Source organism: Sminthopsis crassicaudata, chromosome 6 (genome assembly GCF_048593235.1).
Source record: "Sminthopsis crassicaudata isolate SCR6 chromosome 6, ASM4859323v1, whole genome shotgun sequence".
Taxonomy (NCBI): domain Eukaryota; kingdom Metazoa; phylum Chordata; class Mammalia; order Dasyuromorphia; family Dasyuridae; genus Sminthopsis; species Sminthopsis crassicaudata.
Genome location: NC_133622.1, coordinates 199,098,092 through 199,124,120, shown reverse-complemented (window position 1 = coordinate 199,124,120; position 26,029 = coordinate 199,098,092). Strand labels below are relative to the sequence as shown.

The 26,029-nt window shown below is 35.7% G+C and overlaps 1 protein-coding gene across 3 annotated transcripts in view; it reads left to right on the top strand.

Moving 5' to 3' along the window:
- Positions 1 to 305: 305 nt before the first annotated feature.
- LOC141546571 (L-lactate dehydrogenase A chain-like) overlaps positions 306 to 26,029 on the top strand; it is a 39,567-nt gene continuing 13,843 nt past the window's right edge. The window contains exons 1-4 of one of the 3 annotated variants that reach the window (XM_074274506.1): positions 306 to 572; positions 1,806 to 1,940; positions 12,353 to 12,470; positions 18,683 to 18,856. In XM_074274506.1, coding sequence (XP_074130607.1) covers positions 1,815 to 1,940; positions 12,353 to 12,470; positions 18,683 to 18,856 — 418 coding nt within the window. In that variant the 5' untranslated portion in view covers positions 306 to 572; positions 1,806 to 1,814. Of the gene's footprint in view, positions 946 to 1,805; positions 1,941 to 12,352; positions 12,471 to 18,682; positions 18,857 to 26,029 lie in introns of all 3 variants that reach the window. The other 2 variants (XM_074274504.1, XM_074274507.1) reach the window with 2 other exon arrangements.

Here is a 26,029-nt window from a genome sequence, read left to right as displayed (position 1 = left end):
GACAACTGACAGGCCAGGGCTGGACACTCTTCCTCCAAGAGGGCAGTGCCAGTAGGCTGGCAATGCCAGCTTCGCCCCCCACACTCCACTATTTCACAGACTGCCAGGTGCACTAGCCTAGAGGAAACATGCGGAGGCGTCAGAGGGGCTCTCAGAGGAACGGCCTGCGTACTGCCGCCAGGGGCAAGATGCTTTAAAGGCTCCCATAATACTCCAGCCCGTTGGAGGAAGGTGGTAATGCCCATCACCACGTGAGGCTCAAGAGCACAGGACATCAACGGTTCTCATGGGCTCATGCGCAAGCGCACTGGGGCGAGGTGATAAGGTGGGAAGACTGGCTGGGAATGAAGCTTCCCCTCCTGGCATCGGCTCCTCTCCTCCCCCACTCTCCGGTTTTTGCGCAGGCGCAGGCAGGATTGGGAGGGAGGTGGTTCGGGTTATGCGCATGCGTCAGCGGTGGCGCGTGGCGGTTAACGGTCACTCTTCTAAGTTTTTCTTAACTCTGAGGGTCTCATTTGAGGTCCCGTGAGATGCTGGTGTAGCCCCGAGTGTCAGGGAGAGAAGCCCCTAGGGTGAGTGCCGCCGCCGAGGGCAATGGGTCTCAGTTAACAGGCGGCGGCTTGTGGGAACCTTCGTGTTCGAGGCAGGGACAGGCGGGCCCGGAGGGGAACTTGGGGAGCCCCCTCCTCGCGCGTGTGCAGTTGACTGGGGAAGGCTTCGCCCACAAAATTAAAATGGGACAAAAGTGAGGGAAGCGGGCAAAGTGCTGCCAAAGTGCTTTAATAAGTGTTTTCTGTCTACCGAGCACTTTGCCAAATGCTGTGGATTCATAGCCCCCCCCCCAAAGCCAAAACCGGAGCTCCCAGTTGGAAGAGACCCCAAACACTCGACTATGGGGAATCCTAAGGGTCTAATAAAGGGAAATGTGATACGTCTGGAAAGCTGGTGTGTTGCTGGTTAGCCGGGGACTGGCAGAGCCATGGCGGGACCCCCGATCTCTAGAGACCATTTATTAATTGGGCATTGGGAGTCAACCCGACCAGGATGTTAGGAAGATGACTTTGGCGGTTTTGTGAAGAATAGGCTGATGAGTTAGAAGACTTAGAATTATTCTGGATGATTGCAGTGGGAAGAAAGAGAGGGAGAGAGGAACATTTTGAGGGATGTCAACGATTTTCAGAGAAATGATGAATAGACTCACTTGGTCCTCTGGCTAGACACCAGTTTACTCCCCTGACTTGGCTATCTTGCTTTGCTTATTTTCTCTTCCCTCATTCCATAGTATTATTTTTATTTCTAATTACACATTAAGATAGTTTTCCACATTACTTTTGTAAGATTTTGAGTTCCAAATTTTTTTCTCCCCACTTAACTTTGCTCTCCCCTCCCCAAAAGAGCAAGCAATCTCATTTAGGTAATACATGTATGATCATTTTAAACCTATTTTTATTTATTTATGTTGTGAAAAAATCAGAATAAAAGGGAAAAAATAAAAATAAAAGTAAAAATAGTATGCTTCTATCCACATTCAGTCTCCATACTGGCTCAATGGATGCAGAAGGCATTTTTTTTAAAATTGGGATTGTCTTGAATCACTGTTGCTAAGAAGAGGCAAGTCTATCATAGTTGATTATCACATAATTTTCTTGTTACTGTGTGCAGTGTTCTCTTGGTTTTGTTCTTCCTCACATCTTTAGTTATCTTGAGTTTTAGACAGTTAATCTGATTAATATGTAGGATGGTTAAAAGTTTAAAATGTTGATGACAATTCACTTCTATAAAATTACTTGAAATCTCTCTTTCAGATTTCCAAAATGGCATCGGTCAAAGAAATGCTAATTGAGAATATTGTTAAAGAAGAGTCATCTCCACAAAATAAGGTCACCATTGTTGGGTGTGGTGCAGTTGGCATGGCATGTGCCATCAGTATTTTACTGAAGGTAAGTGATAGTGAAATAAAGTGGGACAAGTGGTGTCACTTAAGAAATGTTGACAGTGACAAGGTCAGAGGCAACAGCTTCAGTAGTGTTCATGTGATTTACCAAATGCTCTTGTGGCCAAGAAGGTCCCTCCCAGAAGGAGCTCTGGATTTATAATCTTAATTGGCCTTCTTACTGTTTCTCACACATAATGTACACAACTCCTGGCTTTACATTGAACATCCCTTATGCCTGAATGCCCTCTTCTCTCTTCTACCCTTAAAAGATCTTGTTTTCTATAAAACAGGGTACATGCCACCTTCTACACTTTGCAACCTCTCTCCATACCAGTACATTCTCTTCCCCTCCCATATCCTATTACTTGTATGTCTTTGGTTTGTGCATGTGTGTGTGTGTGTGTGTGTGTGTGTGTGTGTGTGTGTGTTGTTTCCCTCAATAGAATATGAGCCCCATTGAATGAAAGGAATATTTTGAATTTATATTTTTATCCACAGGGCCTCATACTTAGCACAGCAACTGACAAATAGTAAACACTTAATAAATGCTTATTGAATGTATAAAATAGCCTGAAAAACTGGGATGTAGGGAATGGGGAAAGAAGTAACAACATGATGCCTAAGGGAGGCAGAGAAGAGGGAAGAGAAAAAGCAAGAGAAAACTTGGAGAAAATGTTTTCGCTTTCATCCCTGCTTGACTTTATAAATAGTTTGTGACAGCTGGCTTTTATGTTATTTGATTTGCTGAATCAGGCTAACGCTGACTGACAACCCCAGCTGGGATTTTGATGCCTGCCAGAAGTCTGTATTGTTACAAGTAACTCCATAAGAATAACCTGAACATTCAACTTGAAGGGGGGAAAAGCCAAACGTTTTTATATTAACATATAAGAAAAATGAAATGCTTCTTTGCTGTACATAATCACATTATACCTGTAAAGTGAAGTACAAATCAGATTTTTAAAAAATTGCCTCCAACTTCTTTTTTGCAATAGGCTTTTTCATAGTTTGAATTATTGCTTAATCCAAAATCCATCTATAGTCATGAATGAATTTAGCTTAATTTATCATAAAACAAAGGTACTAAGTTATTGGTACAAAATTAAATTATGAGTTGAAGGAATTTTTCAGAAAGAAGTCCTTTATATGCCTCTCTCTGCCATGGTTAGAATACTCTGCCCCTTTACCTCTATCTCATAAATTCCTGGCCTCCTTCAAGACTCACTTCAAATCCTATCATCATCTAGTGACCTTTTCCACTACTAATGCTTTCCTCCTGAGATTACCCATACCACATATATTTTGGATGTGCAGCATTATTTTCTCTTCTTAAAATGTTATCTTGAGGAGGAAAACCTTGTTTTGCCTTAAGAGTACCTGGCTGATAGTAAGCAATTTTTAAAATTAAAACTTATTTTCAAAATACATGCATGGATAATTATAAACATTCACCTTGCAAAACCTTGTGTTACAAAATTTTCCCTCTCTTCCTGCACGCCCTCCCCTAGACAGCAAGTAAGTAATCCAATATGTGTTAAATAATATGCAGTTCTTCTATATGTATTTCCACAAATATGTTGCACAAGAAAAATCAGGTCAAAAAGGGAAAAAAAAAATAAAACAAAATACAAACAACAAAAAGAATGAAAATTCTATGTTGTGATACACATTCCGTTCCCATTGTCCTCTCTCAGGGTGCAGATGGTTCTCTTCACAAAATCATTGAAACTGACCTGAATCACCTCGCTATAGAAAAGAGCTTCATTATCAGAGTTGATCATCACTTATCTTGTTGTTGCTGTGTACAATGTTCTCTCAGTTCTATTCCCATCATTTAGTATCAGTTCATGTAAGTCTCTACAGGCCTCTCTGAAATCATTCTGCTGTTGGTTTCTTATAGAACCAAGATATTCCGTAACATTCATATACCATAACTTATTCAGCCATTCCCCAACTGATGGGCATCCACTCAGTTTCCAGTTCCCTGCCACTACAGAAAGAGCTGCCACAAACATTTTTGCACATATGGGTCCCTTTCCCTCTTTTGAGATCTCTTTGGGATATAGACTTAGTACAGACATGCTGGAATGGTTGAATCAGTTCACAACTCCACCAACAATGTAGTAGTGTCCCAGTTTTCCATATCCCCTCTAATGTTCATCTTTTTCTATCATCTTAGCCAGTCTCAGAGGTGTGAAGTGATACCTCAGAGTTGTCTTAATTTGCATTTCTTTGATCAGTAGTGATTAGAGCACCTTTTCATATGACTAGAAATGGTTTTAATTTCTTTATCTGAAAATTGTCTGTTCATATCCTTTGAACATTTGTCAATTATAGAATGGCTTGAATTCTTATAAATTTGAGTCAGTTTGAAAATAAGCATTTAAATTCTGTTGATTGACTAAAGAGAAGCTGTGGTATAGGGGAAAAGGAATTATTTCCAACCCTCAAAAAGGAGTTATTTGATGATTATTACATTTTTTTTGTGTGTATATCCCCAGTGCTTACCATAGAGCCTGGAATATAGTAGATATTTCACAGGGTTCTGTGTTATGGGCCAGAACTTGAAACAAGGTACTAAGTGGAATTGAGGAGACAATGGTTATCTAGTTTAGCACAGTTCAGTATGATTGATTTAATCTTACAATAATAATGGTTTCCTAGTGATATGATTGATTTATACTCAGTGTAGAGCATATAAGCTGGGACTCAGAAAGCCCTTAGAGGCAGAGGCAGAGAAGACAAAGGACTAGAGGCAGGAGCTTAAGCTCTCAGAACCAATGGAGAAATTCAATTCGATCTTCAATCTTCCTGGTGGCTGGCCTGGCTTCCTGCACTTCTCCCTCTAAGATCAAGACCAAACTGAAAGGCTCTCCAGAGGCTGCCCATCATCAGGCAAAGAGATAATAAAGGATTTGGACTTTAATCCCTGGCTACTCGTGTGGTGATTACTGAACTGAAAGGAAGAGTGCTCCCAGAGACCCCAGGAAAACTGAAGCAAAGAACATTACAGTTCTGCCCCAATTTCTTTTATACTATTTCATTTATTGAGCTCCTCAGCTCCTGTGGATTTAATTGTCATCACTATCCTGCCCTACTTCTTTGCTGAGCTTCTCTTCAGTATACTCACTATTCACTATATACCCCAGTGGCTTCCTGTCACCCCCAAGATCAAATATAAAATCCTTTATTTGGCATTCAAAGCCCTTATAACTCATCTCCCCTATCTTTGCAGTCTTCATACACCCAGTATGTACTATTTGACCCAATGACATTGTTTTTCCTTGCTTTTCCACAACTTGAGGCATTTTTCTTGGGTTGTCCCCCAAGCTTGGAAGTTATTTCTTTTCATTTCTGCCTACTGGCTTCCTTGAGTCCTAACTTAAATCCTACCTTCTACGGGGAACTTTTTCCAGCTTCCTAATTCTAGTGCCTTTCCTTTGTTATTTCCCATTTGTTATCTTGCTTTGTATATATTTATTTTCATGGTATTTCTTCCACTTGAGTTCCTTGAGGCAGGGACTGCCCTTTGTGGCTTTTTTGGTATCCCCAGTGCTTGGCATGAGCACTATGTGGTGCTTATCACATAGTAGACTAATAAATGATTATTGACTAAACAAGGTAATTAATAGTTGTTAATTGACCTTAACCAAAGTTAACAAAGTTTCTGGAGCCTCCCAATGTTTTTCATAATGTGTGTGTTACTTAAAGCTGAAGTACCTTAAATATTTTATTTATTGACATCTCACTAAAGATGTTTTGAAACTATGGGATATTAAATTTCAATGAATATATAAATTGTCAGCATATGGGCACTTTTTTTTTTAAATAAAACTTAGCCATGCCTTTTTTTTGGGGGGTGTGTGGTTCTTGTTAACATCTTTTTATTATAAATGATTTATTCAGCTGCACTAATGTCTTACCTTTAGGTTTTAAACTATTTTGCTTATTCTCATTATGTTAGCAACTTTATGCTATGTCTCTTATTCAAATCATAGTTAGTAAAATGCTAAAACCTACTCATTTCTGTCAAGCACCTCTCTAATACTTTGGTCACTTGCAATTTTTTAGAACTTCTAGGCAATTTGCAGCTATACAGAAACAGTGAGATAATATTGGGTTTGAAATTTTTTTTTTTTTTTTTTTTTTTTTTTACCCATGGAGCAGATTAGGATAATTGGAAGTTATGTGTTCTTTCCAAAATGTGAAAGAACATGTAAGCATATGTTGTGAAGCCTCTAAACTTATTCTTCAGAGATAAGTCAGCTATATTTACCTCTCACAATTCTTGAAATACCCCTGACGAGTTGTTGTATCTTTTAAATACTACCAGCCCAATTCCTCCATTCCATTGTGCCTTTTCTACCTCTATCCCTCCCCACCACACACTGTTAGCTGCCAGTGATTGTTCCCTATGATTATTCCCTACTTTGGTTTAACCAAGTAACATCAGATATCTTTTAAGAAAAAAATATTTAATGAAAAGATATAGCAAGAATGGGAATACAAGGTAGTGTGGTATATAAACTCTTCCTTAAAACATTTTGTTTCTGAGAAGAGTGGGCTCAAACATAATGAAGTTTCTGCTGCATTTGATTGTCTTAAATGGTTTCATTTTAAAATACATAGCATTTGAATTTAGCATTAAGTGCTGAGTTCTTCCTTATCTTAGATATTGCTGGTCTGGGTCTCCAAAAACCTGACATTAACTGTGCTTTCGGACTTGCTTGACTGAATTCTATTTCAGATACTTATGTAGATTGAATTCTATCTTAGATACTTGTGTATCTCTGTCAAATTAGGAAAAGATCTTCTCTCAAAGTTGTTCTTAGTTATAAAAGTACTTAGTTTACAGGGTTGTTATGAGGATTAAGTGAGACGATATTGTTGATGTTGGAAGGGACCTCAAAAAGTTGGGGTCATAGACTGGTGTTGTGAGGTGTCTCAAAAGAATTTGCAGGCTTGAACCCATCTCCAAGTCAAGAGGCAAAGTTTATGTAATTGTAGCACGTGTGGGGGACCTCAGGGTCAGAGATTCCAAAGCCAGAGGACTTATTAGAACAGAAGCTCCCTAAGGTCAGTGAAAGCTTGCTATCTCTCCTAGAAATTATATTATTACATCAGTATATGAGAGAGAGATGCTTTGTGAAATGCTAACTTATTGTCATTGTTGATGTTATTAATGGCTCCTGATCTTCTTACTTTATAATTTGTTTGGATTATAGGCTAAGAAGTGATATCTGTGGATTAAAGGATATGCAAGATTTAGTGACTTCTTGGATATAATTTCAAATTGCTTTTAGAATAGGTGAACAATTCACAATTCTATCAGTATATTAGTGTATCTGTTTTCTTTTAATCTTTTCAACAGTTGTCATATTCTTTTCCTTTTTTAGGTCATTTTTGCCAACTTTTGAATGGTATTAAGTGAAACTTAAAAGACTTGTTTTAATCTTCATTTTTCTAATTATTAGTGACTTGAAGCATTTTCTTTACATGGCTGTTGATAATTTGAATTTTTTCATTTAAGAATAGCTTACTTATTGGGGTATAAAGTTTGTTTGTTTTTTAAGAGGTAACAAAATTGATAAATTTTGCTCAAAAAGAGAGGAAAACAAATTACCCTAGTAAATAGTGAATAACACAAATTCAGTATGAACAGAGAGGGAATTAAAAGAATTATCTGAATCTGCTGTATGTTATTATACAGACTATTGTTGTTTGTGCTTAATTCTCAGAGAGGACCATGACACCAGGGAGGTGATTCCATGACAAGCAAGTGAATTGGATTTAAATGAGGGAGGTCACCAGCCTCACTTTCTCTTCTGAAGCCATCTGGATCCAGTAACAAGATATAGATCAGAAGGACTAGAGATGGCCCTAAATGTAGTGAGAGACGTTAGCCTTTTTAAGTTAAGAGCAGTAGTAAGAAGTGAGGCAGAGAATGTCTTCTTTTACCTAATCAAAAAAAAAAAAAAAATCTCAGAGGGGAAGACTATTAAGGTTTCTAGCTAAAACAGAAACAATTACTATTTACATTCATTTTTAGCCAATCAGGGCCCAAACTATGACCAAGTGGGGCTTGGCCTGGGATCTATTGTTGGCTAGTCAACGAGAGCCAGAGTGAATTGGTTTAAGGCATTGATTTTCCTTAAGAAAGAATTCTAGCCTGTAAATTCCAGGATATTTTGTGAGGTTTCAGTGATGAAAATTTATATCCCTTTGTGTCCGCCCTTTGTGGACAAAGGGAGGGGCAAAAAAAGGAAGAAAAGAAAGGAAGGAAGGAAGGAGGAAAAAAGGGGAAAAAAAAAAAGAGGAGGAGCTCTGTTGCCCAACTGGACAATTCCTGTTGGGTCCCAGTGGGACATATTTCCAATTACTATTCACAGAAGTTGTTGTTTGTCCTAGATGATTACCTATTAAAAAATATAAAATGTCAAAATTAGCAAAATGAGAAATTAAAAGATGTCAAGTCAGTTTCATAAAGAGCAATTGAGCAAATTCAATGAGAGATAACATGATGTAATAGAGGGAGTATTGGAGAAAAAGGAAGAAGAATTCGGTTTAAATCCCACTTCAGATTCTATTAGCCACATTACTCTGTAATTTACCTCAATTTTCTGCTTTAGTTTTCTCATGAGTACATTGAGGGAATGGACTTGTAACATCTTGTAAGGTTTATTTTAGTTCTAAATATATAATTCTGTGAACTTATAATAAGCTATAAATAAACTAGCAAATTGGGAGAAAATTCTAGAGTAGAATGATTTATAAATTTATAAACAAATTCTATCAAGCATTTAAAGAATAATGATGTTATAAAAATTTTTCTCAATAAATGAAAAACTTCCTGCTCTACTTTATTCTTCCAAATATGTTCCTGACAACCAAACTAGGGATAAAGCAGAGAAAGAAAATTATATCCAGTATCATTTGTAAATATTGTTGTAAAATGTTAAATATTGGTAAAAAAAAGCCATAGCATATAAAATAATATATTTTATAACATAATATATTAATATAATATTGATACATTAATATTAATATATAATATAATCAACAAATAGATATTTCATATTAATAACATAATTTTTAAAAAATGACTGTTAATAGAACCAGAAAAATCAACAAAATTCATATTAACCTATGTTATGTAAAAAATATCAAAAAACATAGTAATATACAGCTTTAAAAATATCAGACATCTATCTAAAACAAAGAGCTAGTATTATCTACTATAAACCATTCTATGATAAAACTTTTTTGTTATAATGTGGCTTTTTCATTTGAAATTTGTTTTGTGTAACATGATGTAAACCTAATTTTAGCCAAGCTTTCAAATTTTCCCAGTACTTCTTGTAAATAAAGTTTGTATATAGTTATATTTCTAGTGAGTCATTTAACTTTTCTGAGCCTAATTTTATTTTAAAAATGGGGGGCTTACTTGAAGTTTTTCAGGTCTGTTCCAAATGTAAATTTCTCTGATCTCTGGTTACAGTCATAAGGGAAAAAACCTTATAATCATCGATTATATACATTTTAGTAAAACTTCAAAAGCCTTTGGACAAATTAAACCAATGAAGTTAGAATCAGAAAAAAAGATATGGAATAGGAAAAAATCTTTCCATTAAATATCTAGCCTACAAAATTAGCCAAAATCTTTAGGAAATTGAAACAGATATGTAAGAATAAGAGCTATTACCTAATAGAAGTACTCAAAAGGCATGAATACTTTTCTGAAATAAAAAAAATAAATAAAAGCTATTAATAGTTAATTTAAAAAATAAATCACTAATAAAGAAATGAAAATTAAAATAAATCTCACATAACACCTCCAAGCTTGCAGAGATTCTAAGAGATAGAAAAATAAATTATTGGAATGATTGTGGGAAGATAAACATACACATTATCTTTTTTTGGAAGACAATTGAGAATTATGTAAGAAAAGTTGGGGGCAGCTAGGTGGCACAGTGGATAGAGCACCAGCCTTGAATTCAGAAGGACCCAAGTTCAAATCTGGTCTCGGACACTTAATACTTCCTAGCTGTGTGACCCTGGGCAAGTCACTTAACCCCAGTCTCAGGGGAAAAAAAAAAAAAGAAAAATTGCTAAATTATCGCTAAATTTTTCTCAGCTATTCACTCTGAGATTAGTTATTTAATATTTTAGGGGATTTAAAAATTAATTTCACTTTTATTTGCATATTAACATTGTGTTTATTCTTGCCATAAATGTTTCAATTTTTTTTGTGGATAACTTTTTCTTTTGCTTTGCTTCCTCTACTGATATAGGAGTAAGTTCTTTTTTAAGTCAGAATTTATATACTTATATCTTTAGCATCCTTTCCAGACAAGGACCTTTCATGTGTACATGTGCATTCTGGGAGACTCATACCTTTTTGAGCTTGTGTGGTCAGAACTCAGCACTTTTTGGGAGACACTCTGTCCCCCCCCCCAACTGCTTAGCATGGGCGCACCTACCAGCTCAAACAGTTTGTTGATCCACAAGTTGATAAAACATGTGAGCTTAGTGTGATCACTTTCAGAGAACACACTAAGAAATGTGAACAGTTTCACAAAGGTTCTTGAAATGTGGGAAGAGGGTTTGAATTCCTTGATTATTTTACTATTTTAAATGATCATCTTGGCCAGCTTACAAGAAAGGGTTTCTTCCCTCCTGACTCCAGGGCTATCTAGCTGCCCCTATGGGCTTCTTTCCAAGAAGATTGAGGACAGCATGAACTGCTGTTATGTTGTGATGTAAGTACATGTTACACATATTTTGGACTTAGTCCTCCCAAATGGAGAGTTGGGTTCTCAGAGCAATGCTACTGTATCCCTCCTAGGATTCTGGGATTAATCCTGAGGGACTGGGGAGTTGTCCTTTAAATTCTGTGAGGCTTACAAACTTCCATAAACTATCATTAATTAATTAGCCAGCTCAAGGGAGCAGAGATAGAACAGTAAGAAAAGTTATTATAAAATGTTCCTTGCCCCTCTCCCAAATTTCCTACCAACACATATTAAAAATCTAGAAAAAGTGTACTCAAATTTAGAACATGTTGGCAGAGAGAAAATTCAAAGCTGCTGTGGAAGTCCTTTTTCCCCTTCATGAAGTTCTTCTCAGGTACAGTGCAGCTTTTCTCCTTGCTTCAAATCTGCTTTCACTTAATGTCTCATCTGTTCATGGTATCCCTTGCAGATACATTACCAGCTCTGGAGAACTGAAAATGCTACTGGAACATAATTTGGAAAAATCCAAATTCTAAACCCTTCAAAATTTACAAAAAGTTCACCTCTTATCAAAGGAGAGAAAGTGGGCAAATAGGAGATCAGAACTGAGGAGGATTTTTCCTCTCCCCATCCTCTCTACTACAATACAACAATAGTAACTCAGGAGCAGAACAGCTCTCTTTTAAAATACCACTTGCTCAAATCTCAGTTCGATAATTAGCTTACTAATTTATAAGTGACTCACAAAATATGACCAGTTTTCCTTAGTCAATCCAAACATATTTCCTATGTACTGCAGTATATCCAATGGTTTTCAAGGACTTTTTTGTGCTTTGATCATCTTTGGTTGAGTATAGCTTTGGTTAGAGTATAACTTCATATCAATTACTTTAAGAGGATAAGGTAAATTGATCAAGTGTTAATCCCCACATCTTTTTTAAGGAATGCTAAACTTGAAGAATTCAAAAAATGATTTGTAGGAAGCAATAATAGAGTGAACAAAGTCTAGAGTCAAAAGAACATGTATGACTATAGCAATGCAAATATAAGTAACATGGAAAGTCAACAAAATTATTGTCAAGTATTTGTACCAAAATGTCCTAAGTAAAGAATGTTTCTCTTCTTTGTGTAAACAATTGATAAATTGCTTGGAAGGGGATGTATTTTTTAGGGTGACTTTTGAGTGTATTTTGGGAAGTATAGAATATTAATATAGAATAATAATTAAGTGGTTACGTAAAACAAAAATGAAAAAAGCAAATAAAATTATTTTAAAAATATGGGTATACGAGTCCTAAATCCATCCTATTTCAAAAAATTGGCGTACTCTAACTCGGAATTTTGACCTTGGCTTACTAAATATCTCTCACCAGCTATACTTTTAACCTTTGTTTTGAATTCAATGACTATGCTGGCATTAGGTAGGGACAGAGTAAATCATTTATTTGTTATAATTCCAGGGCTATAAATAATTTAAAAAGTCTTGTAATTTTTACCATACCTTATAGACATTTTTTGGTTTTGTCTTCCCACATTGAGATATAAGTAAGAAAATAGATTATTTTAGTTTTGCTAGTATAAGAGAACTTTTGATTATTTAGTAGAGAAATAAGGACATTCTTATCCAACTGGAAATTTAGTTAGGAACATTATTCCTTGTCACTGACTTTTTTATGTATTCTAGGGTTTAACTGATGAACTCGCTCTTATTGATGTCATGGAAGACAAACTGAAGGGAGAGATGATGGATCTCCAACATGGAAGCCTTTTCTTTAGTACCCCAAAGATTATTTCTGGCAAAGGTTCATTTAAATTTAGTTTCATAAACCGATCATATTACAGAAAGCTATCATAAAAATGAAATGTATTGAAATTATAATTACCCTAGTATCAGTTCATTTGATTTTTATTTTCCAATCTCTTGGTGACCAGTGACTGACTAGATTAGCAGTACAACCAATAGTTGTAGAAGACAGCATTATGTGAGACACTTGGCAATGTTGTGAAAGGAGCATTGTATTTGAAATCAGACAACTAGGTTCAAGTTCAGAAGACCAGGATATGTCACAACTGCATGTATCAGTGTATATGCATGTGTACCCACATATATATGTGTGTATATACATGTATGTATTATATACATGCATATGTGTGATAAGAGTTCTAGCTAGCTACATTTCTCTGTCTAAATAATTCTATCAATCTATGCTTATTTCCCTGTTAGGATGTAAAATCCATGAGAACCCTTCTTCCCTTATTTGTCTACCTCACATTTATTTGTATTTATTCTTTTGCATTTTCACATGAAAATCATTTCAATTATTAAGGAGATAGTGATTTTGTTGTCATTATACCACATCTTAAATATAATATTCAGTTTTTGGTATTAAAAGTTTAAGAAAACATTGACAAGGGGCAGCTAGGTGGCACAGTGGATAGAGCACCAGCCTTGAATTCAGGAGGACCCAAGTTCAAATCTGGTCTCAGACACTTGATACTACTTAGCTGTGTGACCCTGGGCAAGTCACTTAACCCCAGCCTCAGGAGAGAAAAAAAAAGAGAAAAAAGAAAAAAAGAAAACATTGACATTCATGAACATTGTTCAGAAGAGAGTAACTACGATGGTAAAGGGTCACTTAACTATGCCATAGAAGCATCATTTAAAGATCTGGAAAATATTTAGCTTGAAGAAGAGAAAGCTTTTATTGGGCATGACATCTTGTCTTCAAGAATTTGAAAGGCTTTCATACAGAAAATACTTTGTTTTACTTGGCTTCAAAGAATAGAATAGAATATGGTGGATAGAGCAGATTTTGTTTTCAATTAATGAAATAACAAGCATCTAGTAAGTGAATACTATGGGCCATGTACTTTGCTAAAATCTGAAAATACAGACACAAAGAATTTAGGCACATCAGCAAGCTTTTATTAACCATTTAGCATATTACAGGCATTGGGTTAAGTGTTAAGAGATAACAAAAAAGCCCATACAAGGTCTATTGAAGGAGAGGTGAAAACTATGTATAAAACTGGATTTTTATGGGGTAATCTCAGAGGAAAGGAACTAGACTAGGAAAGAGGGAAAGAATTTCAGAAATGGGGGGCAGCTGATGAAAATCACCAGAGTTAGGAGATAGAAGATCTAACAGAAGGAACATTAAGGAGGACAAGGTCACTGGATCTCAGAGTATATGATAGGGATGAGGAAAAGTAAGAAAAACTGACTACAAAGATCTTTAAAGAGAAATTGGAATTTTTTTGGTGTTGGACGCAATAAGGAACCTCTAGAGTTCTATCATACAGAGAGCTGACAAAGATTTGTGCTTTTTGAAGATCAGCTTTGTCAGCGGAGTAGAGGATAAGATTCCGGTGGGGAGGCAGGGGGACCACCAAGTGGTAGGTTTGGGAGGGAATAAGAGTCTGCACGAGTTTGACAGTGTCAAAGGGGGGAGCGAGGCGGCTGTGAAGGTAGAAAAAGAGGACTTGGTAACTGATTTGGATATGCGGCTAAGTGAGCCTTGGGGACTGGGAGGTTAGTAATATCCTTGATAGTCTTCACTCTCATGCTTATAACAAGCACAACAAATGTGTACACACATGTGTGTGTATTCAGTTATTCTGTTGTATCCAACTCTTTGTGATCCTTGTAGATCATAGCATATCTATATTGTCATGAGGTTTTCTTAGAAGGAAACAGGAGTGGTTTTGTCATTCCTTTTCTTTAGATTCCTTTTTCTTTAGAGTCTTTAATATACACATACACATACATAGAAGCAGAATATATTATGTATATTAATATTTTAACAATACAAGTAAATGTAAGGGAAGGTAAATACAGTGAGGAGGGTGGGCTCTCAGAAGATTATAACATAATAGAGGTATGTATATCCATACCCATCCATTTACACACATAGAATTTATATATACATATGTGTATATATATATATGTATATATATATACATATGTATATATATATATACATATATATATATACACACATGGAAAAACATAAGTAAATATAATAAGATTGGGTAAGTACAGTGAGGAAGGAGATAGCAGAGAAGGGCATCAGGAAAGGCTTTCATTTAAAAGATGATTTTTGAGTTACACTTTGGACAAGATTTTTATAAGATAGAGGTGAGAAAAGAGTCCATTTTGGGCATTGGAGGCATAATTGAGTATAGTGAAATGAGGTTGTGGTCTTGAGGAAAATCACATTGGCAGCTATGAGAAGTGTAAACAGGAGTTCAGAGAGATTGTAGGCCATGATAAAAGTTTTAGGAGGCCATTGTAATAATGCAGGAAAAAGATGATGGCTTGAATCGAGGTGGTAGCACTCAAATAGTGAGATGTTATGAAGGTAGAAGTGACAAGATTGAAAACTCATTGAGGATTTGTGGTGAGTAAAGGGAGCCTAAGATGATACTAACATCATGAACCTGGGAGATCAGATGTCTGAAAGAAATAGGCATGTTTGAAAGAAGAGGGAAAGCTTGGAAAGAAAGTTTTTATTGAATATAATGGAATGATGGTGAGATCTTGAGGAAAGTCATACTGAGTTTTGCCTTAATAAAAGGAAAAATTCTTAACAATTCAATGTGTTCAAAAGTAGAATGACACTTCATAATAAGTCATCTCAATAGGACTCTTGTTTTTGAGGAGCTCAGCATTCCCTCTCCCTTCTCCAAATTTCTAGAATGCACTTTTGGCCCTTACTTCAAGTGTAAACTTAGATACCACCTCTTAATGGGAAAAATTTACTGATCCTTCAGTGCTTAGTCTTCTCTTCTTCCTCACATTTTCTTGTATTTAGTTATATGTGAAATGAGCAGTGATAGCTTTTCTGTTTTAATATTAGCAGCTTGCACAATGCTTTCCATATGTTGTTTGGGTAAGCGCTGAATAAATAAGTTTTGAATTAAATTAAATTGATGATGGAGAAATGTCTGCCAAGATTAGTACAGTTGGATTCAGAATGGATTAACTGTTAGCATCTACCATGAATCTCATTCTGGAGGAAGAGAAGTTTTGAGTATCATTTGCTAGGGTATGTCTGTGGGTCTATTATTTTTATTTTTATAATTTTTTGAGGCAATCAGAGTTAAGTGACTTGCCCATGGTCACAGAGCTAGTAAGTGTCTGAGGCCAGATTTGAACTCTTGAAAACATTTCTTCTTCAGAGCCAACACTGTATCCATTGTACCACTTCAATGCCCTTTGGAATGTTTTGTGGGTTTTTTTTTTTAAGTATTCAGGAGTTACATAGCTAGTGTCAAATATTTGAAATCAAATTTGAATTTAGGTCCTCTTGACTCCAGGACTAGTACTCCATTGCACCATCTAGTTGCTCCTTTGGAATATTTTTAAAAAACCTCTTTATCATTGTCTTGATGAATTTCCACAATCTGCAGAAGATGAAAGCCTATGGAATGAAGGCTAAGAGGGAGTCAGTATACAGAAAAATTTCTGCAGGCTTGTTTAATAGGCAGAATATAACGTAAGACAAAAATAGTGATAAATGTAGTGGGATGTGAATAATCTTTAAAGCTTTAGAAAGAATTTCAAGCCCATTCTTTAAAACATGATTTCATAAGGTATATGTCTCTGTGATTATTTTTTTAAAAACTGAGATTCAGTAACATCACTCAGTTACACTAGTATTTGATCACTCTAGTATCTTCAAGTGCAAGAAAAATAGTATCAAAGAAATAGTTATAACTTTTAGTGTACCAAAGAGGTACACTATTACATTTAAACTGAACTTGGCTTTTTTTTATAATATTTATCTTAAAGTTCTTAAACTGTCTTTGTTATTGTAACAATAAATATAATATTCTAATAAATACAGCCTCAAGAAAGTGTAGCTAGGCAATTTTTCATGTGAAATCAACTTTAGAATTATAGATTAATATTAGAACTTTAGTGATTATTTTGCCTAGCTCCCTTAGTTAACAAGGAGGTTTAATCTGTTAGTGTTAGGATGTGAACCCAAGTAGTAAGATGATTTATATTCCATTTTAGTTAAAGAAATTGTTGTTTGTCCTTCATTCCTGAAGAGGTCCAAAACATCAGGGAAGTGATGTTATTCCATGTCATGCAAGTGAGTTAGATTGAAGTGAGCAAGGGCTATGCAAAGTTACCAACCTCACTTTTTCCTCCAAAGCCATCTGGATCCAGTGACCAGATATATATCAGAATAACTGGAGACAGCCCTGGATGCAGTGGGTAACCTTGGCCTTTTTAAGTTAAGGTCTTTAACAAGTTGGACTGAAACAATCCCCATCAGGCTAGTCTGCCTAATGTCATGGTCCTCTTGGAGGAGGAAGGACAAAAACAAATCTTTTTGAAAAGAGCTGCCTGACATTGGATCCAACTGAACTGGCCAGTTGGGCAACAGCTCTTTCTTTTCTTCTTTTTATATAGGGTTTCATAAACTTAGCTGCAAGTGCTCTGCCCAAAGGAATGTAATTTTCTTTCTGACCTCTAAAACCTTCCAAGGTAATCATGGTTTATAGGCTAGATATCTTCTGTAAGCCCAAATCACTCTGGTTCTTGTTGATTATCCAACAAGGTCAGTTGGTCTTTGGGCACAGATTGGCTCAGAGTGAATGGCCAGAAACCTGAGAGTCATCATCTTCCAGATAGGATTTTTTGCTTTTTTGTGACTAGATGAAAAAGACCATTTTTTTTTTGCCTCAGTTCTTACTTATCCATAAACACTGATTGGTTGTTACCTCGAACTCAGACCTTTTATTTTTTTCTTTAGAAAAGAGTTGGGATTAAGTGATTTGCCCAGCGTCACTTGTTAAGTGTCTAAGGTCTCAATTGAAAGGTGACAAGTAGTAAGAAGCCTGTAATACAATGTCTTATCCTAATTAGTTAATGGACATTGGAGATGATAAACCTAAAGAAAGTAGGCATGCTTCAAGGGAAAATGATACTCATCTTTGAGTATTTGAAGGTGGAAAATACTTTTATTCTGCTTGGCTTCCAAAGCTAACTGGAATTAATGAATAGAAGTTTCAGTGAAGATTTTAGTTCAATATAAAAGAAAACTTGTCAACAATTCAGAATCCTCTGAAAGTAGAAAGGGCTGCTTCAGGGGGTATTGAATTCCCTATCATTGGAAGGCTTCAATGTAGAGAGTGTCCAAGATTGTCAAATATGTTTCAGAAGGTATATCTATGTTGATGTTTATTGGATTAGTTGACTTTTGAGGTCCTTTTTTGATATGTGTTATGAGGGAATAGTAAGAAAGTTAAGTGGAAGCTGGATTATTGAATATTTGAATATTTGGTTTTGTAACATGTTATAGCTTGTAGTAGAATTAGTTTTGTTTTGAAAATTCTCTGTAATTCATATTATTAATCTGTGTACAATAAGGGACAAATCAATGCCATGCTTGTCAGTATACTTAAATGTCCAGAAAAGAAAGACAAACTTTGCCTGAGAACAAGTAGTGACAATGACAAAACTCCACATAGAACAAAAGTGACAAGAGGGTGGGGAAGCTGAGAGTAAGAATGATGCTAGAACATCCAGCTCTTTTTAAGGAGTGTAGGGGTACAACTGGAGAGAACTTCGGAAGCCATGCATCTAATCCCACCTTTTATATGTGAGGAAAGGCTTGCAGGTTTTCTGACACCAAATTTATATTTTGGAGGGAGGGGAGGGTACTACACCATTTTGCCTTGGAGCCTGAATAAAACTTAGGTTAGAATTTGCTGTTAACCTATTTTCAGTACTTGCAGAGCCATTATCCTTGACTTTTGGGAAATTAGGTCCAAGGACCTGGTTTACAGAAAAGCTACTGTTGGGCAGTGGTGACTACTATTTGGCAGTAACGGGTCACAAGGAGGCCCAAAGATGTCTTCAGGGCCTTACTTAACTACCCAGATATGGTGGAGAGTGGGTCTTTGTCCACTGAGAAAACAAAATGATCTCTCAGTTGACCAAAGTATAGCATGGATGTTTTGACTCTTTGACTGGTTTTTCTTTTTACTTTTTATTTAGACTCCAGAGTATCAGTCAACTCCAAGATAGTAATTATCACTGCAGGTGCACGCCAGCAAGAGGGAGAAAGTCGCCTAGCTTTGGTCCAGCGTAATGTGAATATTCTGAAAATAATTATTCCTGATATTGTAAAAAATAGTCCTAACTGCAAACTGCTTGTTGTTTCTAATCCAGGTCAGATATTTTACATTTTTACTGTTCAGAAAGACTTTTCCATGTTATTCCTGTAAAAAAAAAAAATCCAGCGTAATTTAAGAGATTTTATTTTTTAAATGTCTGCTTCTTTTACACTGCCAACTCTGTTATCCAACAGGTTTTTTATTTATAGGAAACATTCTCAACTTTAGCAAAAGCCTTTTAAACTAAATTACTTTATTATTTACTATGACTTTTAAAGAAAATCTAAGGAAGTTTATAAAAATAGGATAAGAACTTAGTCTACACTGAAATCTTTTTCCAGTACTACATCTTGAATTTTCCTCCCACTGAAACTAGGTTTTTTAAGATCATTTATGTAGCCTATCTGGAGCTGGAAAGACTATTGAGTATAGGCCAGATGATGGTATCTTATCATTTGAAAAACAAGAAAGCTAAAGTTAAGAGAGGCTCATTATTCTGATCATAGCAAATTTTTATAAGAGTGCTATGCTCTGCGTTGGGTGAGGATATTCCCACACTGATGAAATTATAAGTCCTTGAATTACTGAAATAAGTATGTGTGGTACAGAAATGGTGAGGGGTCACCATTTAATAAAAAAGCTGGAGAGATCTCTAGAGTAAAGCAAAGTTTATTGTACATTCTCATGAGAAGGGCGTCCCACCCCTCAAGCTGACAATCAAAGAAAGGAAGCGCCTCCTGTGGTCAGGATCAACACCTTTAATGCCTAACACAAACACTCCCTCCCACCACTGACCCTCATCCTCATAGGCTGAGAGTCTTACATTCTACCCATGAAATTGAACTTGACCAATAAGTACTTAGTTGCCCATATTTGACTGAAATAGGGAGGAAATTGTGTCATGGGAGGATAGCAGGAAGGGGACTCAATTATGCCCTTGAATCAATGCTCAAAGTCCTTCAGGCCTACTCATACGCTGAAGTAGATGAAGCCTTACTCGATTTTCACAACTGTCTTGAAAGATCTCACCTCATCTCATTCAAGTATAAAGCTGGTCTTTCATATTAGCAGGAGAAATTGATGCTTTTTATTTGGATATTTGTTTTTCATTAGCCAAATTTGGAAAAAACGTTCTGAAGAGGGGACCCCGAAACTCTGAAAATCCTTGGAGAAAATCTCCTTCAATTCTGCCTCAAGAGACCCTCCCCCAAGTCCTTCCCCCCCCCCCTTAAATGAAATTTTAACTGCTTGAGGAAGGAATAAAGCAAGTTGTGGTCCCTTTAAGAAACTATTCCTTTCAGATTGATTTATTCCTTTTTGATTCCCAACCCCTCCTGGCTGAGGCATTATGAATTCAGGAAGCTAGGACCTTTGATTCACAAGTCCTGGTGAAAAACACCCCTTTGAATTCCAATAGGAGATCTGGGCTTGTCTCACCCCCAGTTGAATTCCAATAGGAGATCTGGGCTTGTCTCAGCCCCCAGTGGATCTGAGCCAACTTGGGACTCCACCCACAGGCTCACTTTAGCTAAATCTCTCATTATAAAAAAAGCCAAACTAAAATCCTCTCTTTGCAGAGGTTCCAAACATGCCAGCCCTATGCTTGTCAAGCCAAAGGTCTCTGCCCACTGGAATACTGTTTCCAGTGCCATATTCTCTCACCTATTTCCTTAACTAGACTTTAACCTTACTTCCAATCCCCATAATAAACCTCAATCTAGTTTTTTGTTCCTTTACAGAGAACTGTGCCACTAGAAGGGGGTTCCCCAAAACTTTCTATCCTTTTGCCAAATCATGAGAGGTTGCAGGGGTACCAAACCCCTCCATTTGATTCCCTGAACCCCGAACCTGCTACTAGACCTTATTTAATTCCCTGACCACTAGAAACACTAATTTCATTTGGGTACCATAATCTAAACCTCATCATTAAAAAAAACTTTCCTAGCTGTGCGGGGAGAGTCTCATGAGGCAGAATTGAAGGAGATTTTCTCCAAGGATTTTTAGAGTTTTGGGATCTCCTCTTCAGTTTTTAGTTCTGTCCTTTTGGTTAAGCCACAAATAGGAAGATAGTTTAATAAAGGGTATGTTAGACTTTGCAGATAACCATAGTGGGAAAAAGTTGTTTAAAAGAAAATTAGGAGAGGATTCTGAGAAGATGATGAAGTAGGTTGATAAATTTCAAGTTTCCAGATTTCTCCCACAAATAGAACAAATTTGCTCTTTGGGACAAACTTGGACTGGGGTCCTCCAAATACAACCTGAGAAAATCTGAAGAAAGTCCATGGGCCAGGGATTCTATGTGAAGTGCAAATACCTTCAGGTTAGCTCTTCAGAAACATGTGGGGGAGCCCTGAAGTGAGCTGTATTTGGTTGGAGCTTCCACAGGAACCACAGAAACTTTCACATCCTGGACAGCATGTGGAGTCAGGGCCTGAGTCTGGAAAAATGGAGTGAATCTTGGCTGATTAGGAATGCCAGGCCCAGCTGTGTTGCAGGAATGTGGCCTTGGGAGAGAAGAAACCAACACACCCATGAGTGATGATGGCTGGAGGGTGGAACTCTTGGTTTGCAGTTCCTGGTCAGAGGGGGAGAGCTCAAGTGAAGCTAAAAGCACCATTCCCTCATCCCACAAGTAGAAGTATTTATACTAATACCTCTTAATAAAAAAAATGAACCAGCAAAGAAAAAAGAACCTCACTATAGAGAAGACGAGGGTCATTCTTCAGAGGAGAACACTGAAGAAAAAAGAGCTTCTTCTACCTCAAAGTATAATGGGAAATGGCTTCCTACTCAGAGAGAATTTACAGAAGAACTCTAAAAAAGAATTTCAAAAAATTAAATGAGATATTGAGAAAACAATAAAACTAAATAAAAACCATCCAAGAAAAACAAAATTATGGAAAAAAAGTTAACCAACTAGGAAAGGAGACAGAATTTTAAAGATGAAAATAAACTTTTTGAAAATTAGAATTGGGCAAGGGAAAGACAGTGAAGCTATGAGAGACCAAAAAATAACAAAACAGATTCTAAAGAATGAAAAAAATAGAACAAAATGTAAACACAAACAACAGATCTGAGCAGATCAAGAAAACATAAGAAAATTGGACTGCCTGAAAGTTGTGACCAAAAAAATGTTGACACAATAATGCAAGAAATAATCCAGGAAAATTCTATCACTGGAGTGATAGAACATGAAGGGAAAATAGAAATAGAAAAACTCCATTGAACCACCTCAGTAAGGTTACTTTGTGGAAAACACATAGGAATATTATTGCCAAATTTCAGAACCCCTAGATGAAAGTGAAAATTTTATAAGAAATAAGGAAAAACAATTCAAATATGCTGAATTTTAATTCAGCAGCAGCCACAAAAAAAGACCACGGATCCTGGAATCATATCTATTAACAATCAAAAGAATTAGGCCTGTGTCTAGAAATACATCCTCAGCAAAATTATATTGAATGAGAATAAATGGACTTTTAGCAAACTTGCAGATTTTCAGAATTTTCTATCAACCAAACCTGAACTTAACCAAAAATGTAATATATGAGCCAGTTTCAAAGGTCAATTTTAAAGAACTTGTTGTGGACAAATTTTTTTTTTTACATGGGAATCATATACTATATATTTAAGACTGATATCAATAAAATGGTAACTCAGAAGAAAGATTGGGATAGAATTAAGATAAAAATAGTAATCATGTTATACAAATGAGGTACAGAGGAAGAATAGACATAGAGGCTTTAGAGGGGGAAGGAGGACTTGTAGTCCTGAAAACCTACCCACATCAGGAATAGGTTAAATATTGCCACTACCTGTATACTATGAAGGGTATAGAACCCTCCAAAATCTATAAAGAAATAAGAGGGAAGAGATGGGTGGATAGGCCAGCAAAGGATGATGAAGATAAGGATCCATGGATGAGGGGAAGTTAAGTAATAGCAAGGCAAGCTAAGGAGCAAAATTACAGAGTCAATAGGGATAGAAAAGATGTATGTATCGGGGGGACAGTGTATGTGGGGGGTATGGGGTTGAATGTGTATAAATCTAAGTTTACATAAATGTATTCTTTAACTATATAGCTTCTTGAGGATGGGAGGATGAAAGTGGGGAAAAAAAGGGGAAAGGATGTGTAGCAGAGGAAAAAAAATTAATAAGGAAGTAAAGAAAAAAGGGACATGCATGAATAGAATTTCTTCTAATATATATATTTTGGTCATTTGTTATATATTTTGAATCCTCACAGATGTGTTCTGGGCACATGACAATGTTCTCTTGTTTTATTTTGTTTTGAATTCCTTTTTAATTTTTCTTTTTTCTTATTCTGTTTTTAAAATAATAATCAAAGAATAAACAAAATAAAACAGGAAATTGGGCATAGCCAGGATATTGGAGAGAAGCCAGAAGTTGTTTGAACTCTCCCCAATTTCCCTCAGAAATGTTAAATCAAGCTTCTAAATGGATTCTGGAGAGACAGAAACCATAAAAACACAGAATAAAATAATTTTCCAGCTTAAGATAACTTAGAAGGACTTCAAGAAAGAGCTGTGTCACTTGGGTAAAAGGGGAGCACAGCCCAAGGCAGATTGCATCCAAGCAAGCTAAAAAGCAGCAGTTAACCATAACATAGATCAGCAACTGATCCCCCCTTGGTTTTGGCTGAGCAGGCTTGTATGCCAAGTATGATATCTCTAGCACCACTGCACAAAGCAGATTGCCAGCCTCAGAACACCAGCACAACAGCCATAACTAAGTCAGGCCACTCCAGTGCAATGAGCAAGCCATTAGCATCTGATATCCTAGTGTGGAAAGCCAGGGACCAGACTTATGGCCCCCAATACCAAAAGCTTGATATTAAGCCTTCTGTATCCCAGAAGCAGAGCTCAATTTTTTAAAACTAGCAAAAAATCAAAAAGTTATATGACCATAAAAAGCTACTCTGGTGATAGATAATATCAAAACACAAACACAGAATAGTGTCAAAATGTCCACATGTGAAGCCTCAATGGGGAATATAAATTTATCTCAAGCCCAAAAGTTGTCCTCTTTAGAAGAGCTCAAGGATTTAAAAAAATCACAAAGATGGAAGAAAAATTAGAAAAGAAATTATAGTTATGCAGGAGAATTATAAAAAAAAGGAAAATTGGGGCAGCTAGGTGGCACAGTGGATAGAGCACCAGCCCTGAATTCAGGAGGACCTGAGTTCAAATCTAGTCTCAGACACTTAACACTTCTTAGCTGTGTGACCCTGGGCAAGTCACTTAACCCCAGCCTCAGAAAAAAATAAAAATAAAAAATAAAAAAGGAAAATTTAAAACTAAAAATGAGTGTGGGGAAGGGGGTGGGAGGAAGGAGGGAAAAGTTGGAACAATTGTCAATGCTGAAAAATTACCTATGCACATATCTTGTAAATAAAAAGCTATAATAAAAAAAATGAAAAAATATTAAAAAAATAATGAGTGGGTAAAAAAAATCATAGAAATGATAATTTTGTCTAAAAGCATTAAAATAATTAGGCAATATATGAAAACTTGTTTGTTTTCACTTGAGGCAATTGGGGTTAAATGATTTGCCCAGCTAGATCACACCAGCTAGAAAGTATTGTGTCTGAGATTGGGTTTGAACTGAGGTCCCTTGTGACCAAAGAGCTGGTGCTCTACCTACTATGCCATCTACCTACCCCAACATACCAAAACTTAATGAATGTAACCAAAGCAGTTCTTAGGGGAAATTTTATATTTCTAAATTCTTACATGAATTAGAGAAAAAGATCAATCAATTGGGCAGGCATAAAGAAGCTAGGAAAAAAAATTAAAATTTTCTAATTGTATAACAAATAGAAATTACTGAAAAAAAAAGGTTTTAAAAATTCAAGATAACTATTGAACTAATTAATAAAACTAATAAAAAATAACATGCAAAAAACACATCAAAACAAACTTTTGGTTAATTTAGTTTAAAAAAAAATTACCAGTATCAAAAATGAAAAGGGTAAATTCACTACCAATGAAGAGGAAATTAGAACAATAATTAGGAGCAATTTTGCCCAACTGTATGCCAATAAATCTGACCTAGGTGAAATGAATATAAAAATAAAAATTGCCTAGATTAACAGAAGAAGAAATAAAATACTTAACCCCATTTTAGAAAAAGAAGCCATCAATACACTCCTAAGAAAAAATCTCCAGGGCTAGATGGATTTACAAATGAATTTTAAACAATGTTTAAAGAATAATACTATATAAACTATTTGGAAAAATAGATGAAGAATTCTTTTTGTGGTACAAATATAGTGTTGATACCTTAACCAGGAAAGGCCAAAACAGAATTATAGACCCATTTCTCCTATGAATATTGACGTAAAAATTTTAAATATTATCAAAGAGATTACAGCAAAATATTACAAGAATCATACATTAAGACCTGGTGGGATTTATACCAGGAATAGTTCAATATTAGGAAAACTGATGAGTACATCTGGCCATATCAATAATAAAACCAATATAAATCATATTATCCCAATAGATACAGAAAAGGCTTTTGACAAAATAAAACACTTATTCTTTTTAAAAACACTGGGGAGCATAGGAATCAGTGAAGCTTTCCTTAAAATGATAAAGCCAATAGCAAGCATTATCTGTAATGGGAATATCACTATTATCTAATAATCTAATAAATCTAATAATCTATCTATTTATATCTATATCTATATATAATATATATAATATTATATGTATAATATATATATATAATCTTATAAATTAATAAACTAATATCACTATTACTCAATATTGTACTAGAAATGTTAGCTTTAGCAATGAGAAGAAAAATTAAAAGAATTAGAGTAGACAATGAAGAAACAAAACTATCATTTTTTGTAGATAAATTTATTTTCAAAATATATGCTATGATAATTTTCAGCATCAACTCTTGGAAAACCTTGTGTTCCAAATTTCTTCTTCCTCCCCTACCTCCTCCCCTAGACAGCAAGCAATCCAATATATGTCAAACATGTGCAATTCTTCTACGTATATATTTCCACAATTAACATGCTGTGCAAGATCAAAAAAGAAAAAAAAATGAGAAAGTAAAAAGTAAGCAAACAACAAAAATATGAAAATACTATGTGATCCACATTCAGCCCCCACAGTTCTCTTTCTGGATACAGATGGCTCTCTCCATTAAGTCTTTTGGAATTTGCCTGAATTCTTCTCATGTTGAAAAATTT